This window comes from Urocitellus parryii, chromosome 5 (assembly GCF_045843805.1).
Source record: "Urocitellus parryii isolate mUroPar1 chromosome 5, mUroPar1.hap1, whole genome shotgun sequence".
NCBI classification, from domain to species: Eukaryota; Metazoa; Chordata; class Mammalia; order Rodentia; family Sciuridae; genus Urocitellus; species Urocitellus parryii.
Genome location: NC_135535.1, coordinates 115759387 through 115776779, shown reverse-complemented (window position 1 = coordinate 115776779; position 17393 = coordinate 115759387). Strand labels below are relative to the sequence as shown.

Sequence of the window (17393 nt, the reverse complement as noted above, 5' to 3'; positions counted from 1 at the left end):
AGGAGCTCACTACAGAGGGGACATTCCTAACTATTCCCCTTCCCTTAGGCTCCTATGTGGGTCATGGAGGGGTGGCGAAGCAAGGGTTTCTATTTCTGGACTCATCTCATCTACCTTGGCTGGAGGCATCCTATTGGGCTGTTGCCTGCACAGGGAGTAGCCGGTGCCCATGGCCTCTCACTAACTCCCCGGGGAGAGCACTCCAGAGGGGATCTGTCCCCGGCAACTCTCCATGATCAAAGCCTTGGCCTCCCTTTCAGCTTTCTCCTAGCCTGAGAAGAGTCCAGAGAGGCCAATGGAACCAAAGTGGGCACACTTATCGGCCCTCCTGACACCAGCTTTCTTGAATAAAAGCCACTCAAGCCTTGGAGTTCACTTTCAGGCTTCAAAACAAATTAGGGCCCAAAGGCATTTCAAACCAAAAGGATGAAATGAAACCTCTAGAGCAGCACTATCTCATAGGACGTTCTACGACAATAGAGATGTTCTAGACGTACCATGTGTGATATAGCCACTAGCCTCCTGTGGCTGTTGAAACTTGAAATGTGGCTACTGTACTGAAGAATTCATTTTTAAATTTTACTCATTTGGATGAATTTACATTTTTATTTGTAGAGCCACAGGTGGCCAGCTGCCATGCTGGGTAGCCAAGCTCTGGTCCTGCTTCTTTCCCATGACATCCCAGGTTCTGCTCTCCTCTAACTCTCTGTCCTGACTTCGTCAGCCCAGCTGCTCCAGCTTCATGAAGCCAGATGGTCTAGCCCATCCTCCCCACTCTCTTTCCATCTGGCTGTTTGCTGCCAGAAATTGACTCAGAAGTCGTGGAAACCCCTGTGACCGGGTAAGGCCATGTCTTTCCCTGGGATCCTCCAGCATGGCTGTCCTCTTGACTCTGTCAGTTCACCCAGTCATCCCTGGATTTCCCCAGCCCTTGACAGCTGCAAGTGCCAAGGCCCTGTAGATTTTGTCCCACCCAGATCCTAGACTGGTCCTAATGAAGGCAGAGAGTGCTTTAGGAGCTCTACACTTGCCACTATGGTCTGGAATTTGTCTTGCTTTTGTAGGCCAGTACAGGATTTGTCCCTGGGGAGCGCACAGCTACTCTTTTTCCCAGTCCATGGGACTTATGAGTAGGTTTCCCAATTAGCATTTTAGTACCCTAGTGACACTAAAATCTGAGAACCCTAATCTCATACCTGGTTCTTACTGACCCTTTCCCCTGGGTACAGACCTTGTTCTTGTCCATCCCAGTTGTGGGCCAGAGACTTGCTGCCAAATGACCGTGATACCACTTTTGGAGTGGAGGGAGCCTCTTACCATGTGGTATCCCAAGCCTGGCTGCACCTAGCATCCTCACCCGGGCCAGGGTTTCTGTGGCTGGGCCCCAGCTTGCCTTGCAGAAGGCTCTCTAAATTGGAACTGTGACTCCTGCCTCCCCCAACACAGAGGACTTGGCTGACATTTACAGAGTATCTATCAGCTAATCATGCAGCAGTAATTCAGCTGTTACTATATATTCTCTGCTTTGGGGGCTTATTTGAAACCCCAGTTATCTTTTAGGAAAGAAGAAAAGATGGCAATGAAACTTTGCAGCTTCTCATAGGGCAGAAAGAGCTAAGGTTGGCAGCAATGGGGGACACTGACAAAGAAGAGACTCCTCCTGTCTGTGGTCCTGAGGAGTCCAACAGTGGGCTTCTGCTGGTTGGGAGTGAGATGAGTCATAGCTAAAAGGAGGGCTGGCTACTGGAATCAGAGCTACTCAGGACTGTGGAGTTCAAGTGCCCTGTCTGCTGAGGCCACTCCCCGTAGCATAGTCCTGGACACAGCATTGCTCTGGTCTCACCCACATGACCAACAGCTGAGCTATGAGAGGAAAGAGCCAGAAGACTCTTGAATGGTCTTCCTAATGATCACCAGTATGGAGTTCTCAAGGCCAATCTGCTCTTGAAAGTGTCTGAGCCTAAGAGAAAGTCAATGACCTTGGACTTTCTGTACACAAAGGCAGCCTTCCTCTTCTATCCAAGCATCCAACCATGCCTGTGTGGTGCAGGGAGGTCCCAAAGCTTCTAATGGCTTCCAGAGCATCTTTCCTCTGTGTACTCCCTGGTTCTTTGGAAGAGTTTTGTTCCAGAGATGGATTGTTGGCACTGACATGAGGGGACCCACAGGTCAAGAGGAGTGTTTGTGGATACCCTGAGGATGTGGTCAAGATGAAAAGAGTTCCCACAATCTGACTTCTTCTTTTCATGGGCTTGGGTCAAAAGGGACAAATGGGGGCTGGTCGGGGCCCTGAGTTCACCAGAGGGAGCAGCCAGGGAAGGCAGTTGCTTGGCAAGAACACTCAGCAACTCAGTTCCTCTCTCTACTCTGTCAGAGTGATACCGCCAGTTACTGGTGACGTGTTCTGCTTCCTCCCATGTTGAAGTCTGGACATTAGAGAAGCACGCTGAGGAAACATATATAGTGGGGTTTATTTTAAAAGGGGTAACATAGACTTCTCCTGGGAGGGTGAAGGGAGCCATAGCTGGTGTCCCCGTATCCCAAGAAGTGAGTGAGGTGTTCTGCCCTTTCTATATTTCCTACCGGAATCAGAGCTACTCAGGACTGTGGAGGTCAGGCGCCCTGTCTGCTGCGGCCACTCCCCATAGCACAGTGCTGGACACAGCTCTGCCACAGGGTAGTTTTTCAGTCCATGGTCTAATGACCTTATTGCTTTGGGCCTCTGTTAGTTAGCTTTTCATTTCTGTGATCAAATACCTGGGGGGTAAAAAAAAAAAAAAAAAAAAAAAAAAAAACCGAAAGGAGAAATAGTTAATTTTGGGGTCACAGATTTATAAGTCTCAGTCCATGGTCAGCCAGCTCCATTGCTCTAGGCCTGAGGTGAGGCAGAACATCATGGTGGAAGGGCGTGGCAGCGGAATGTGGCTCTGTTCATGGCATCTAGGAAGCAGAGAGAGAGAGGGAAGGGACGAACCCTGCCAGGGCACACCTCCAGTGACCCCTCCCCTCTCTAGAGTCACACCCCACCTACCTACATTGCCACCCAGTCAGTCATTCAAACTAGGATGGATTGATCAAAGAACAGCTCTCAGGATCTCATTAAGCTCAGGTACTAACACAGCTTTTGTGGGACCCTCACATTTAAACCATAACAGGGCCTGTAATGAGGCCGTGCATCATGGCAGGAGCATGGAACACTCAGTGACCTTACTTCTTCTCACTAGGCCCCACCTGCTAAATAGTGCCACTGGCTGAGGGCCAAGCCTTCAACACATGCTTCTTTAAGAAACACCGAAGGTTCAAACTACATCACAGCATAATGTAGTTTCTGGGTTCATTTTAATGCATCTGTGAAGTGGGATTGTGTAAGACATGGCACCAACCATCCTGTGACCACCTCAAATGATCACTACCTTTTCCTGGAGGCTAATGCAACTCATCACTGGGCTTCACCCTATTTCAGCTCAGTTTTTCACCATTTCTTTTCTGTCTCCCATGCCTTATCAATCTTCATATTACTTATTTCCAGAAACCTTTACCTATATGATATTTGGTTTATGTTTTGCTGCAGGCCCAAATTATCCAAAATCCAGCAAATGTTTATTGAGCACCCATCATACTAGGCAATGTGCTTGACACAAGGAGCTCAAGAGTGAACTCAAGGCAGGCCAGTGAGCCCAGACTCGCTCAGATTGACTTTGAAAGAATAGACATTTCTGACTTTGGTCCACTCTTGGATCTTGTAGACTCTCTAGTTCGCCATGTCATACATGGCTAGAAAATTTACTGTCCCACCTGGCATTCATACTCCGGCTTAAGGGGACCATTAATAAACACAATGGCTGATTTTGTGTCAGTTTCTATGCCTGAGGTTAAGTGGTATTTGGAATCGAAGGAAGGAAGTAATATATTCTAAGTATCAATGAAGAACCAGACACGGAGCTAGGCGTTTTACTTTCTTATCTCAGTCCATCCACAAGACAAGTATGATGATCTCCCATTTTATGTCTGAGGAAATAAAAGGCTATGTAACATGCCCAGGATTGCAGGGTAGTTTTTTGGTTACTGTTTGTCTCTAATAAACCACACCTCTAAGCACCTTAACAAATATTAATTTAATCTTCACAAAAATTCTAAGACTTTAATGCAGGCCTAAGAGACTCAAGACAAGTGCTTTCCACTACCCTTCTGTTGAAGCCAAAAATGTGGCCAGCCTGGGTTGTTGCTTTGCACTCTGAGGGTCCTCACCAAATGTTAGTTTTCTTTCTTATAAGGAAGTAAGAGACATGAAAGCAAGCCATGATCAAATGACAACTCTATGAAATTCAATGTGTGTCTTTCCACCTCTCAGAGGCCCCTTGACACCCCTTTCCCTCTTGTTTCACAGTTCTGCCCTCAGCCCCTGTTTCACTAGATCAGCACAGACCTTCTGGCTTCCCTTTCCAAATCTGCACTGGCAGGTATTTCAGGAGACAGGGCAGGCACCTGATAGTGGACTCCAGAAAATGAGGCAGTAACCTAACACAGTCTCATTCGTGTGTGTGTGTGTGTGTGTGCGCATGCCTGCATGCACACATACAAACATTTACAATGGAATACTTGCAAGTCATGGAGACAAAGATCAAATTGCTGAGTTCCTTGAAGGCAGAGACTTTTCTGTATTCATTTTGTGTCCTGTAAGAGGCATTCAGTGAAAGTTTAATGCATGCATAAATGAATGAAAGAATGAGAACTAGAGAACTAAAAAGCAATGAAAAGATTCTGAATAGTAATGTTTAAAAAAACATTAAGATCATTGATATTTCATCAATGCAGAAATCCCTACACAAAATCCTGTTTCCTGCCATAAGAGACTCCCTATTTCCAGAGGCAGCTCCGTTGGGAATCTTTCTTTACATAGACATGTGCCCCTCTGCACTTCTACTTATCCATTCTTCTTTTTTTATCTTTTCTTTCTATAAATCACTTCTGAGCATCTCAGTGATGATGTTGAGATGTGGCACCATCTTTACAGGGCTCACAATACCAGAGTACCAGGTAGAGGAGATATGACAAAGAGATTACCGATAGGATGAGTGCTTTGATGGGGAAACAGGTTAACCCAGAAGAATAATGGGGACCAGGCACCTGTTTTTGGATCAGGTGGTGGGGAAGGCACCAGTTTGAGCCCTGAACATTGGGAAGGAACCAGAAAAAGAGCATTTCAGGCAGAAGAGAGAACAAAGGCCCTGGGGTAGGAACCACCTCTGCTTTCTCTGGGAATTGAGAGCAACGAGTGAGGAGGGGGAGTGGGCAGAGGCCCTGCAGGATCAAAGGAAGGGGTGTGGATTGGCTCTGACTGCCCTTGGAAGCCGCAGGGGACTAGGCATTGAGTGGGGCACTTATATAGTTTTATTTGCATTTTGAACCAACATGTTGGCTGCTTAGTGTAGGGGGCCATGTTGTGGGGAAAGGGGATGAGCTGGTAGGAGCCTGCTGGACAAACAGAGGAGCAGCAGAGATGAAGAGAGGGTAGCCTTGTGATGGCATTATTTGATGATGAATCAGATAAAAGGATGGAGAAGGGGCAGCAAGGATGGCTCAAAGGCTCCTAGCTTGTCCCCAGGTGTCTGGACTGATGCTGCAATTTGCTGAAATTGAGGAGACTAGGGAGAAACCAGCTTAAAGGAGAAACTTGGAGATCTATTTGGTTTTTAAAGCCACATAGCCTGTTAAAATATGGAGTTCAGATGGGAAGTCTGGGCTGGAAATCTATTTAAAGAGTCCAATTCTGAGAGTGGTGTCCAGAAGCCTGCTTGTCCCAAGAGAGAAGTTGGAAAATGGGCAGGATAGACAGGAAACTGGAGGAGAAGGGAAGAAGAAAAAGGAAATGTTCTGGAGGATGACAACCAGAGAAGCCAAAATGAATAAGTGGTGTTTCTTAGGATGAAAGTCTGGGTGAGCAAATCCAGCTGTGGAAAAGAAACAGGAAGGACAGAGAGCGGCCAGAATGCTACCCTGCCATCCAGGGAAGGAGGAGGGTTCTGAAAAGTGTGGTTTCCCCTCATCCACATCCTCCCTGGATGAGTGGTACAGAGGATTTGTATTTCCTCACTGACCTGGAAAATTCAGCTTCAGAAACCTCAGGAGCAAGCACAATTATTTCCTTTTGAAAACCATATGCAAGGCTGGACATCTTTAACACTAGTGGTCTTCAACCCTTCCTGGACCCAAAGTCCCTCTTTTTATACAAATACTTTATAATACATCCTTAATTTTCTTGACATAAAATTCACATTCACACCCATAATGTCAATGTATATATATAATTTCTTAACTCGAATGCAATTGGAAAATTTAGTAGGAGTAAGACCTCAAAGTAGATGAAAATGGAAGAGCAAAGATAGGAGACCTGAGAATAAAAACTGGAAGTTATAACTGGTGAAGCTTATTTGCATTTGGCACCTTACATAAATGTCTTGCAAAAGTCACACACACACACACACACACACACACACACACACACACACACACACACAGCTGCCCCGTACATTGCAGGACATATAGCATCCTTGTCCCCACCCACTAAACACTAAATACCAGTTTTGCCTCCAGGATTCACTGTGATACTCCTATCAGCTCCAAGACGCCCCCTGGAGGCCAGTGCTCTCCCCACACTGGGAACCACTGTCTTAGTGGGACTTCCATTCAGCCTCTTAAAGAATCATTTGAAACATGCTTCACTGAACCATTAAGAAACCAACGTGTCTCCCACCATCAACGAAACCCCTGTGCCCAGAAACTCACCACACGTGTCACTCAAAGGGAGCAGCAAAGAAGGGAGGGAGGTGCCTGGGCATTGAACACAGCTGCTCCTTCCACCCTTCAGGGACTCCAGCATCAGCACAGAACCAGGAGGCCCGAGCTGTGTGGGCACAGCCCCCGCCATTCTTAGGGCCTAATGGGAGAGTTGGCATTGCCCTGATGATTATTTATTTGTGGAATGCCTGCAGGGTACAGGACACACACAGTGCACAGCAGACGGGCACAAATGGGCTTGTTGGGGACAGTCCTCCCCACCACAGCTCTTACACCCAGAGATTTGCGTATTGTTACAACATTGTGACAAGTTTCTTTCCTGCCTGGTGCTTGAGCACTTTAGAGTTACCATGAGTGATAAAAAATAATTGTATGACTTGCATAAAACCTTCGTGTGGGAAGGGTAGTATTAGCTATTACATTTAATTATTTAATGTGGAAAATTATTCACTCTGTGTAAAAAAGCCTGGTGGGAGAGTACACTGTGGTTCCCTGACTATGTCCCTGCCATTGAAAAAGAAACTGGAACACACGGGGTCCAGCAGAGAAAAGAGGGATTCCCATGTCCCTAGGATGCTGTGGCATTAACCCATTCAAACCAGAGGCATTGCCAGGACACCCTGCCACTGCACTGGATCTGCCTGCTTTAGGGGCAGGAAGTGCCTTCTGTAATGTTAGGGACTGTCAGGCAGTGCAGGAAGGCAGCCAGCAAAGCCAGGACCAGGTGGCTACCCAGGGATGGCTCATACATCCATAGAAATGGTAACAATGGCAGAGGGCAGAAGGTACCGAGCACTCCCACAGTGCCAGAATGTGCAGGTGCTTTTCACATATGAACTCACTGATCCTCACACCCCCAAGGGCATTTTGCAGGTAACTTGCCTGTGCTACTCAAGGTTCATCCCTTGAAGTGAGAGCAGTCACTCATTTCATTCACAACTTATTCATGGAAGTGGTTTAGATCACTGGCTCTAATGACTTCAGTTGGGTCATACTTACCCCTTTGCAAAGGGGCAGGTGGTGACGTCAGGGAGGACATGGGGTCAGGAACAAGGGAATGAAGAGGACAGGTAGTGGGAGCTATTGGCAAGTGTCAAGCAGGAAGGGACCTGTCTGATCTGGTTTGGAATGGTCCCTACAGGGCCTAGTAGAGGGCTGCCACAGGCCCAAACTCATTCCCATAATGAAGGAGTGTATCTACTCTTTCTGTTCTCTGCTTTCCATTCTTCAAAGATTACATGGTGATATGCTATTGAACTTGAAGTTGCCTGATTACATGGCAACATGTCTGCCCTGCTCCAGGGATACATCCATTCAATACCCTACTCCAGGAGGAGTCCTTGGCAGAAATTAGCTCATTTATTATGGCATGACTAACCAGAAGCAGCTACTGATTCCCCCAATCTGCCCAGCTACACTGAGGCAGAGAAAGAGCTTCCTGAGGCTCCCAAAAGGAGCTTGGCTCATGCTCCTCAGGTTTCATCTGCTCCAATGGGCAGGCCTCCAGGGTTCAGGGGGTTTGATTCAGGTCCCTGTACCCTAGCCTTGCACAGTCTCAGGATTCTTGTGTTGGTGAGATAAATAAATGAATGGGTGAATAAATAATTGAAGTCTTTCAAATTGTCCCAGAGCAAGAAAAAGCTTATTTCCAAAGAAACACAGGAACAGAAAAGTGTCCAGTTAGTAGTGTGCAAGGGGAGGGGCATGGCTCAGTGTTAGAGCACTTTGCTAGGATGCACAAGGATCTAGGTTCCATCCCAGCATCTACACACACACACACACACACACACACACACACACACACAAGTGCATTCCTCTAACAGTCATGAAAGAACCCACTGCCTGGGGCCTCATCTCACCAGGATAAGGGCCCAGCCCCTGCCTGCTTCAGCTCTTTGTCCCAGTCCCTAGCTCTCTGTGCAGGTGCTCCTCCAGGCACTAGGAATTATTAAGGCAGTGCAGGATGGGCTGAGAGAAGAAGGCAGAAGTCCACCCTGCCTCCCAGGCTGGGCTGCAAGCAGCTCTGCACCCCTGGTATGCCTTCCCCGTTAGACGCCACTAATTTCCATGATTGCTGTTCCGTCCAAATGGCATCCTAACATCATGCAATTGATATTATCTGTGCTTGGTGTCAGTTACCCTTGTGTTCGTGGTGTTCGGTGGAATCAGCTCTTCACACACACACACTGAGGCTTCGTCACTGCTGCTGCCTCCACCAACAGACTCCAGGCCTCTGCTCACTCAGCCCCCACCTCTGACTCCACAGCCTGGAAGGTCAGGGAAAATCAGGACTCCCACACCTCCTCACCACCACGACCGTCTCTGCTCGGCACCAGCCTCACAGACCTGCTCTTAGATGCATGTCACTCAAGCCAGGGGGTGACTCTCTTTCAGGGACTCCTGCCCTAGGAGGAGCACAAGCCATCTTCTGTGCCCTCTCACCTAGGGCCTGCCTGCACCAGGAGGCCATGGCCACCTCCTGTCATTTCATGTTGACTGATGTTTCTTCCTCCTGTCTGAGTTACAGGGTCACTTTAGAGGCCTGGGACCCCACTCCCAGCCTCTTTCCTGCTCTTCCTCCTCCCTCTCTCTCCCCCACCTTTCTCTTCCCCTCTCTATTCCTCTCCACTTTCGCCCTCTCCTCCGCCACCTCCTCTTCTCCTGCCATTTACATGAAGCAGCCTTTCTCACCAATTCCCTTCCCCATCTCTTGCCTCTCTCAACTACTAAAATCCCATCTCTGCCATCTGCACTTCTTGGGAGCTGGGTCTTCTTCCCTCTCCTAGGCTCAGCCTTCCCTTGCCTTTCTCTCTGCGTTCCCCCTCTCTGTCTCAGTATGAGCAGCTCCACATCTCATCTCAGCTCAGAACCCCCTCAGCTCTCTGATGCTCTGTGTAGATTGGGAAGGGAAGAACCCAGGTCAGTGTCCTGGACTGTCAGAAGGTTAAGTCGGCTTCCCCATCAGGGGCCAGGAAATAGGTCCTGGTGTCCTCCATGCTTCTTTCCTTTCCTTTCTCTTTGCCAGAACCATCTAATAGATAATGAAGGTGGACAGAAAGGAACAGAGAAGAAAAAAACCAAAACAGAAAAACAGAAACAGATAATGGCAGGGAAATAACTTTTCGCCTTGGAGTTCTTCAAGGTGACCACACAGTTGGAGGCCGTAAATGAAACTGTGTGCAGATTTTTTTTTTCAGCCAAGCTGCTGTAAGGCTCCTGTTGCTTCTGAGACCATCTCAGAGGAAGCCTCTGCTCTGGGCAAAGAAGGAGCTAAGAATCAAAAATTCCAGGACAAATGCCTATACTCATAACCGCTCCCACAGCAGTCCTGCTCCCTGGCACCAGAGTTGGGAGACAAGCCCACCTGACAGCCCACCCTCTTCTCAGGGAGAGTAACTCTTGTTTTCTCTGGTCCAGTAGCAGTTTATAAGAACCCAGCACTTAACCACCGATATGAACTGAAATCTAACAGAATTTACCCATGACAGCCTGCATACCGGCATCCACCTCCAAGAGCACCAACCAGAATCCATTCAAGAGTCTTAATGCTAGTGACCCAGAGCATGGGCAGAAAAGGTCTTAGAAATGGACTAAAGGGGAGTTCAAGGTTCCAAAACCTAAAATCCCTTCCCGCCTTCTTCCACCGACCTGGTTTTGCTTTTCCCTCTGCTTAATCCCATACCCCAGACTGAAACTGTGAATCTTACTTAACTAGGAGGGAGGCAGATCAACACTAGTTAATAATAGCCTTAGCTAGTACTTAATGTAAAGCTTACTTCAGATGAGGCCCAGTTCTAAACGCTCTGCGTATATGGCCTTATGTAATCCTTACCTTAACCCTATCATTGACCCTGTTTTCTATCTGGGAAAACAGAGGCACAGGCAGGTTAAGTTATCTGCTCAAAGTGACTACTATAATTTGGATCTTGAATATTCTCCAAAGTCCCATGTGTTGAAGGTTCAATCACCAACCCATGGTGTTACTGGGAGGTGTTGAAATTTTTAAGAAGTGGGTGCCTAGTGGAAGGAAGGGAACACTAGGACTCCAGCGTTACCCTTCTCTGTCACTTTCCAGCTGCCATGAGGTGAATAGGCCTCCTCCACCATGATCAATGTGACACCACAGACCCAAAGCAACATAGTTAAGCAACCATGGACTGCGAAACCTCTAAAACTATGAACCAAAATAAATCTTTTTCCTTGGATTTCTTTGTACATGTGCAGACAGAAGGAAACCTGTCAGTCAACTTCTCCCTGATCTCCACCCTCTCCCAACCAATAATAAGTTTATTATCTCAGGTATTTTGTCATAGTCACAGAAAGCTAACAGTTACCCAGCTAGTAAGTGGCAGAGCAGGACTTGAACCAATCTACCTCCAGAGATAATACTCTGAACCACTATACTGCCTCTTTCAGCTTGGTATACCTCCAATGACAGAGCCGAATCCAGGCACAGATTACAAGAAGAAGAAGAAAATCCAAAATTCATGTGCATGTGAAATGCATCATAAGATGCTTTTGCAGCCATTTTTTTCCTAATAATGATTTGGTGAAATTAATATCAATTGGGTCTACATTTTCTCAGCCCACACCAGTCAGTGAGTAGAAGTTCAGCCCCAATCAGAGACTGGATTCTGCCCTGGGTGGTGGCTGCTTGCCAGCTGGGTGAACGTGACCTTCCCTAGCATGGCCAGAGGTTGGGGATTGAAAGGGAAATCCACTCAGTCAGTAGGACTGGCGATGGCCTGGGGCAGGCTTCCAGCTATGATAGACCATCCCTTCTGACGGACACGCCCTGCTTGGCTTGAGGAGTTCTGAGGAGCTGGACAGGAGGAGGTTTGGTTTGCCACTTCAAGGAAAGTCAGGAAAACCTCTTCCCAACCATTCCTGACTTCCCAACTCTTGGGTTCCCAGTCACCAGAGGAAACTGATCTTATAAAAGGAAGTCTTATGGTTTTTCCACCCCACTTCTCTACTACACCCCCAAGCCCCAGTTACCAATGCTTTCCAGCAAATGAGAGGGTGGGCCAACGCAGGTGAGTGTGTGTGCACGCGCGCACACGCATGTGTGGTGTGTGTGTGTGTGTGTGTGTGTGACAGAGATAGAGAGAGAGAGGCATCAAGCCCTCACACTCCAGAGTGTAGGGAAAAATATCCCTCCGAGGCCCCAGGAGTTGGCCAGGTGTTGCCCCTGGACCACCTATTGAGCGAAATGGCAGATATGGGCTTTGTTTCTGAACTGGGTGTGGAAGACGTTGGAAGAAGGTGATGTTGAAATGGTGGGAGGAAGAGGCTGACAAAGGGAACAGAGACTTAAAAACTGGATCTGAAACCATCTTCAAGGTCCATCTTGGAGGACTGATGAGCTGTGGGGTGAGGGATGGGAATGTGGGTGGATGGGTCCAGGTGGAAAGCTGCCTCTCAAAGGGACTCTGTTCACCCTCTAGACATGTGCCCCCCCCCTTCATTTCAGCTGTGTGACTCTCCAAAGGGCTGTGTCCCTGAGGGACCCTTAGCAATGAGGGAACTGACTGGTTTCTGCTGCCAGTGGCCTGTCACCAGTAACTCTCCACAGGACAGAGAAGTCAACCAAAAACCCTAGCGGTACAGCCTGAGGAGGACAAGGGTGACCATGAAACACTGATCCCAACAGATTCCAGCAGATTCAGTGGAGTCTGGCCTGGGGCCGTGGTTGGGAGAGGGTGGAGATCAGGGAGAAGTTGACTGACAGGTTTCCTTCTGTCTGCACATGTACAAAGAAATCCAAGGGGTGCACAGCCTGCAGGTTGACAGGGTCCCTTTAAGTCTCGGCCCCTTCCCCTGGTGTGCGGCGGCAGATTAACTACGTGTGTGTGTCTGGTTTTCAACGTGCAGCTTTTGCGTGATCTCTGCCTTTCTTCCCTCCCCTCTCTCCTCTCTCAGAGATGTTGCAGATCACAGCCAACTTACCCATTTTGTTTCAGGTCTCTCTGGTGAATGAAAAGTCTCTGACTCATCCTCCTTCCTTGAGCACTGAGATTTCTACCCTCCTCTCTCTCCTCCGGTCCCTGCACCTCAATAACTTTTGGTTATACCATGTTTTCTAGGTTGGTGCTGAGCATCCCTGGATCTGCTCTTGTTCCTGTCCTTCTCCCTTCTCTTTCCTGACCTCTCTCCTCTCTCTTCTGAAACATCTCTATTCACAAAGATGGTATTCACATCTAGAGATAGCCCCCAGAGTTTTCCAAAGTCTAACTTTAAAACACACACAGGGGTCTTTATTCTCAAATTCCCTCCCTGACAAATTCAGTGTTCCCCTTTTACCCTGTGAAGGACAGTTGAGAACTGGGAGGGACTTGGTGGCTTCCAGCTCCTAGCATATGACTTCTCCAGGAGAGAGAAGTCCTTGCTGCCTCAAAGGCCCCAGGATATTCAGAAAATACTCTGGAAAGCCAACAAGAAAGCTCCCGGCTTCAAGCCAACCTTCCCTTGACCCAGCCCTGGCCACCCTCTCCTTCCTGGGTCTAGCTGTCCAAAGTCTCGGAGGTGGCGTTTATTTTCTTTTGGCAGAAAAGCCTGGGAACCAAGAGGCCGCTTTCCCTATGACCTGACCTCCCACTCGAAGAATTACAGCCCGAGGACAGCATGCCTTGCTGTCCCTCTGGATAGAGGGCATGGTGGGAAGTGGAGAAGTTAAGGGAACTGGATAGAGTCAGGAGGAAACGGAAGAACACAGAGGCTTGGCTCTTGTGTGAGAAAAACTAAAACGGGAGAGTTGACAGCCTTCAAGAGAGCTGGGGCAAGATGTGGGAACCTTTCAGAGGACACTTCCTGCTTTCATACCCTCTCACCAGCTGAACTCCAGATTGCTATCTCCTGGAAGCCAGAGAACAGGGAAATGCTGGGCCTGCTGAGAAAAGAGAAAAAAAATGGGGCCAGCCATGCCTTTTCCTTTTACAGGACATTTCCCAAAACACCAAAGGAGCAAATGTCCCTTCTTAAAGAAGACAAATCTCTTCAGTAATAAATAGGTCCTTTACACTCCACCCATGGGGCACAGGACTGTCCCATTACCAGAGTTTCCTGAACCGTGGCTGTATGTCCCATGAAGTCACAGATCATGCATTGCTCTCTAGGTCCTCAGAGAGGTAAAGGGTACAGACCCAAGAACCTCATCCACTCTTTTTAAAGTGCTTACCCATCCGTATGAGCCTCTAGGGCATCTGGAACAACCTATTGGTTGACCAGTTGTCCAAGTAGTCTTTCATGGACATTTTTCCTTTCCCTAATATGGTAAGAAAGACACAAACAAAAATCCTGTCAACAGGGAGAAGCGATAAAGCTGGGACATTTCCCCTCCGTGGCTTTACTGCCTTGGTTCCCTTTCTAAGAAGCCAGTGTCCCCATATCTGCTACCCAGCCCACCCCGTCAAACCTGTTCCGAGGGTTTGGTAACTTCACTCACTGTGGGTGGCACTGGCATTTTGGTGGGACTTGCATCAGAGCATGCTAATGTTGGGAAAGGAACCTGGGGAGGTCCTTAGGAGGCACCCCTGACAGTGCCGTCCAGAGCCCTGAGAGACATTACTGGACTGTACACTGACCTCAGTGCTGTCTTCTTTCAATTAATTAAGCCTTTGCCAAGGCAGAACTGCCCCTGGAGACCGTGGGCAGGCCCGACGTAGGAGCAAGGGTTAGCCCACTTGATGCCATAGAGGCCAGCTGACTATAGATACTATAGATCCTGTTTCCATGATTTGTTCTTGAGCTTTACATGAGTCACCCCTCTGGCCACGCAGATCGCTAAGGTTTTTGGGCCTTTTTCATGGCCATTATCACCTAAGATAATGATAGGGCCTTTCCCCTGTAAAGAGGCAACCCCTGTGTCCCCTCCTTCCCACAGGTCCTTCTAATAGAAAGAGCCAGAGGTGTAGGAGAGGCTGAAACAGGGACTAAAAAGAGTGTGGCCCTGTCACTGCATCCCTGTGGCTTGCCGCCCACACCCACACCCACTCCTGCCCCTGCTGGGATGTGGAATGGGCCCCTGTGAAAAGGGCGGAGAGCTGGGATAACTGTTAGGATGAGAACTGTGTGACCAAGGGAAGGCGGGGCAGGAAGGCTGGACCCCATGTCTCCTTTCTGCTCCTCCCCTTCTGGGCTCCAGCCCTCCTGGCCAGACTGAGGGTATTCAGAACCTGCAGCAGCGACACTGAGGTGCCTGGACAATGATTCTGATGGTGATGTTGCTCTGTTCTTGTCTGTCTAATACTCCTTTTTAATCCCCATCCTGCCTGCCCCTCCCTCATGTAGGGTTACTTTAGTGATCCCTGGAATGTTTTTGACTTCCTCATCGTGATTGGGAGCATAATTGATGTCATTCTCAGTGAAACTAATGTGAGTATTACTCTGCCCTCCCCAGGAAACCTCTTCCTTCCACCTCTTCCGCCTCCTCTGTTCCTCTCTCTCTCTCTCTTTCTCTCTCTCTACCTCCTTTTATGTTTTTTTTTTTAATTTCCTGTTTTACCCGCCTCCAGTCATGCTTTTTATTGAACCTGCCGTCGTCCTGTGGGGGAAAAAAAGTGGGAGTTTGTCCTCCTTTTTTTCCACTTATCCCAGCTCTGCCTGGCGGTGCTGGGCCCAAGAGCTCCAGCGGAGGGAGCAGCGGGTGTGGCCCAAGGCACCTCCCAGCTCCCCTCCCAGGCGGCCCCAGCCTGCGTCACCTTGGAACTAACCCTGCTTTGTCAGGCCTCTCCACCCGCGAAAACCAGGTTGCCCAGGTTGGATCGGCCAGAACTATAGAGTGGTAAGAGAGTATTTAATATGCCCACGTAACCTCTTTCTTTTCTCATTTTTTTTCTCTTCTCTCCTTTCTTTCATACCTTTTTTTTTTTCATTTTCCCTCTTCCCTTTTTGTTTTGTTTTTCTCCTTTGTTGTTGGTTTGTTTTTCCCCCCCTCCTCTCTCTCTTTTCCTCGGCTTCTCTGCCCCATGCAGCACTATTTCTGTGATGCATGGAATACATTTGACGCCTTGATTGTTGTGGGTAGCATTGTTGATATAGCAATCACCGAGGTAAACGTAAGTACATGGCGTCTGTGACCTAACTGTCCGTGCCTGCTCTAACACTCATTTGTCTCTCCCTGGTTTGTTTTTGTCCATCATTTTTATTTTCTCCTCCCCACCTCCTTATTTTTATTTCATTTTTATTGATTTGAATTGGTTTAAAGAATTTTTTTCTTGTTGCTTTGTTTTGAGATTTTTTTTTTCATTCTTTTTTGTTTGTTTGTTTTAACTTTTGGAACGCATTAGGACTTCCCTTTTCCTTTTAAGTGTTGATTGCTGCATCTTTTTCTCTCTTCCTTTCCAATCAGCCTGGCATGACTCACACTGTATAGAAGGATGCAGCTCTGTTGAATTATGGAGTGAGAAAATGAAGGGTTGTTTATGACTTCTGGGTAGCTTCTCAGGCCAGGACCCAAACCTCTTCTAACCCCCATCTTCACCTCCAGACCACTACCTCCCCCCTCTGCCTTTCCATCCACATAGCATCTTGGAAAGGAGCTCTAACAAAGTGGAGCACGCTGAGTTGAGGCTATGACTCTGCCTGCATTGTCAGCCATAGCCTGCCTTCTCCCAAGACCACCTGCTTATCTTCATGTTGAATGGAATCTGTTTCAGTTTAACATGAGCAGCTCATGAAGCCGGTCCCTTCCAGGCTCCTTTGGGAGAAGAAAACCAATCACATTCCAAAGCTTGCTATTACCCACTTCTCTGAAAAAACTAAGGAGCCATGTGGCTGGGTGATCCACTGACAGCCCTTCTGGGTAGACTATTTTTCTGGGTTGCAGTGGACGCAGGCTCCATATGGGCACCTCACTCCAACATGAACCTACACAGAGAACTGAATGGTGCACCTGCCTGGTTTTTCCTCCTCCAAACCATCCTCTTCTTATAACCTTCCCTGGCTCCTTGGCCTCAGACTGAACCCCAGCCTCCGCACTCTAAGGCCTCCTGCCTCCTTCTCCTCCCAAGAGTTGCCTCCTCCTATACAGTTCCTACCAGTTCCTGCACATGTCTTTTTGTTACTTGGCATGTTTAAATCTTCTCTCTTTATCTATAGGCAAGCCCTCTTGCAGTCAGTCTTTAACATGTGTTGTTTAATTTCTTGTCATTATTTTTCCTTAATTAAGAGACTTGATAATGTTTGCATAAAACTTTGATGCATTGAACCATTGAATAATAGCACAGAGCAGACACTTTAGAGTTTTAATGTAAGATGTTTGAAACTCTATCCCCCCAGTCCCCCATCCGCTGTGCATCCTTACCCTCTCCCAAACAGTTGAATTGATGTGTCATTTTATTGGTTTGATTCTCCCAGATTAGAAGTCTCTGTCTGCTCCCTTCCAGCCAGACTTGGAAGGAGGCTGTTACCCTTCCATACATCCTGTCCCATATCCCCTGGCCCCTGCCCTGCTCACCCTATTGCTCCAGATTTGAATGCCCCTTTATCTCCAAGAATTGTAGACTGTCTTTATCATGCGTGTGTGCATGTATGTGTGCACGCGTGCACGTGTTTGTGTACACTTTACCTTGACTTCTTCCGGTAACTCTTCAGAT

The 17393-nt window shown here is 48.0% G+C and overlaps 1 protein-coding gene across 24 annotated transcripts in view; it reads left to right on the top strand.

Annotated features, from left to right (window-relative positions):
- Cacna1c (calcium voltage-gated channel subunit alpha1 C) overlaps positions 1-17393 on the top strand; it is a 697711-nt gene that overhangs the window by 629994 nt on the left and 50324 nt on the right. For 10 of the 24 annotated variants that reach the window (XM_077798895.1, XM_077798915.1, XM_077798909.1 and 7 more), the window contains one exon: positions 15771-15854. In XM_077798895.1, the coding sequence (XP_077655021.1) occupies positions 15771-15854 (84 nt within the window). Of the gene's footprint in view, positions 1-15087; positions 15172-15770; positions 15855-17393 lie in introns of all 24 variants that reach the window. The other 14 variants (XM_077798896.1, XM_077798894.1, XM_026411072.2 and 11 more) reach the window with 3 other exon arrangements.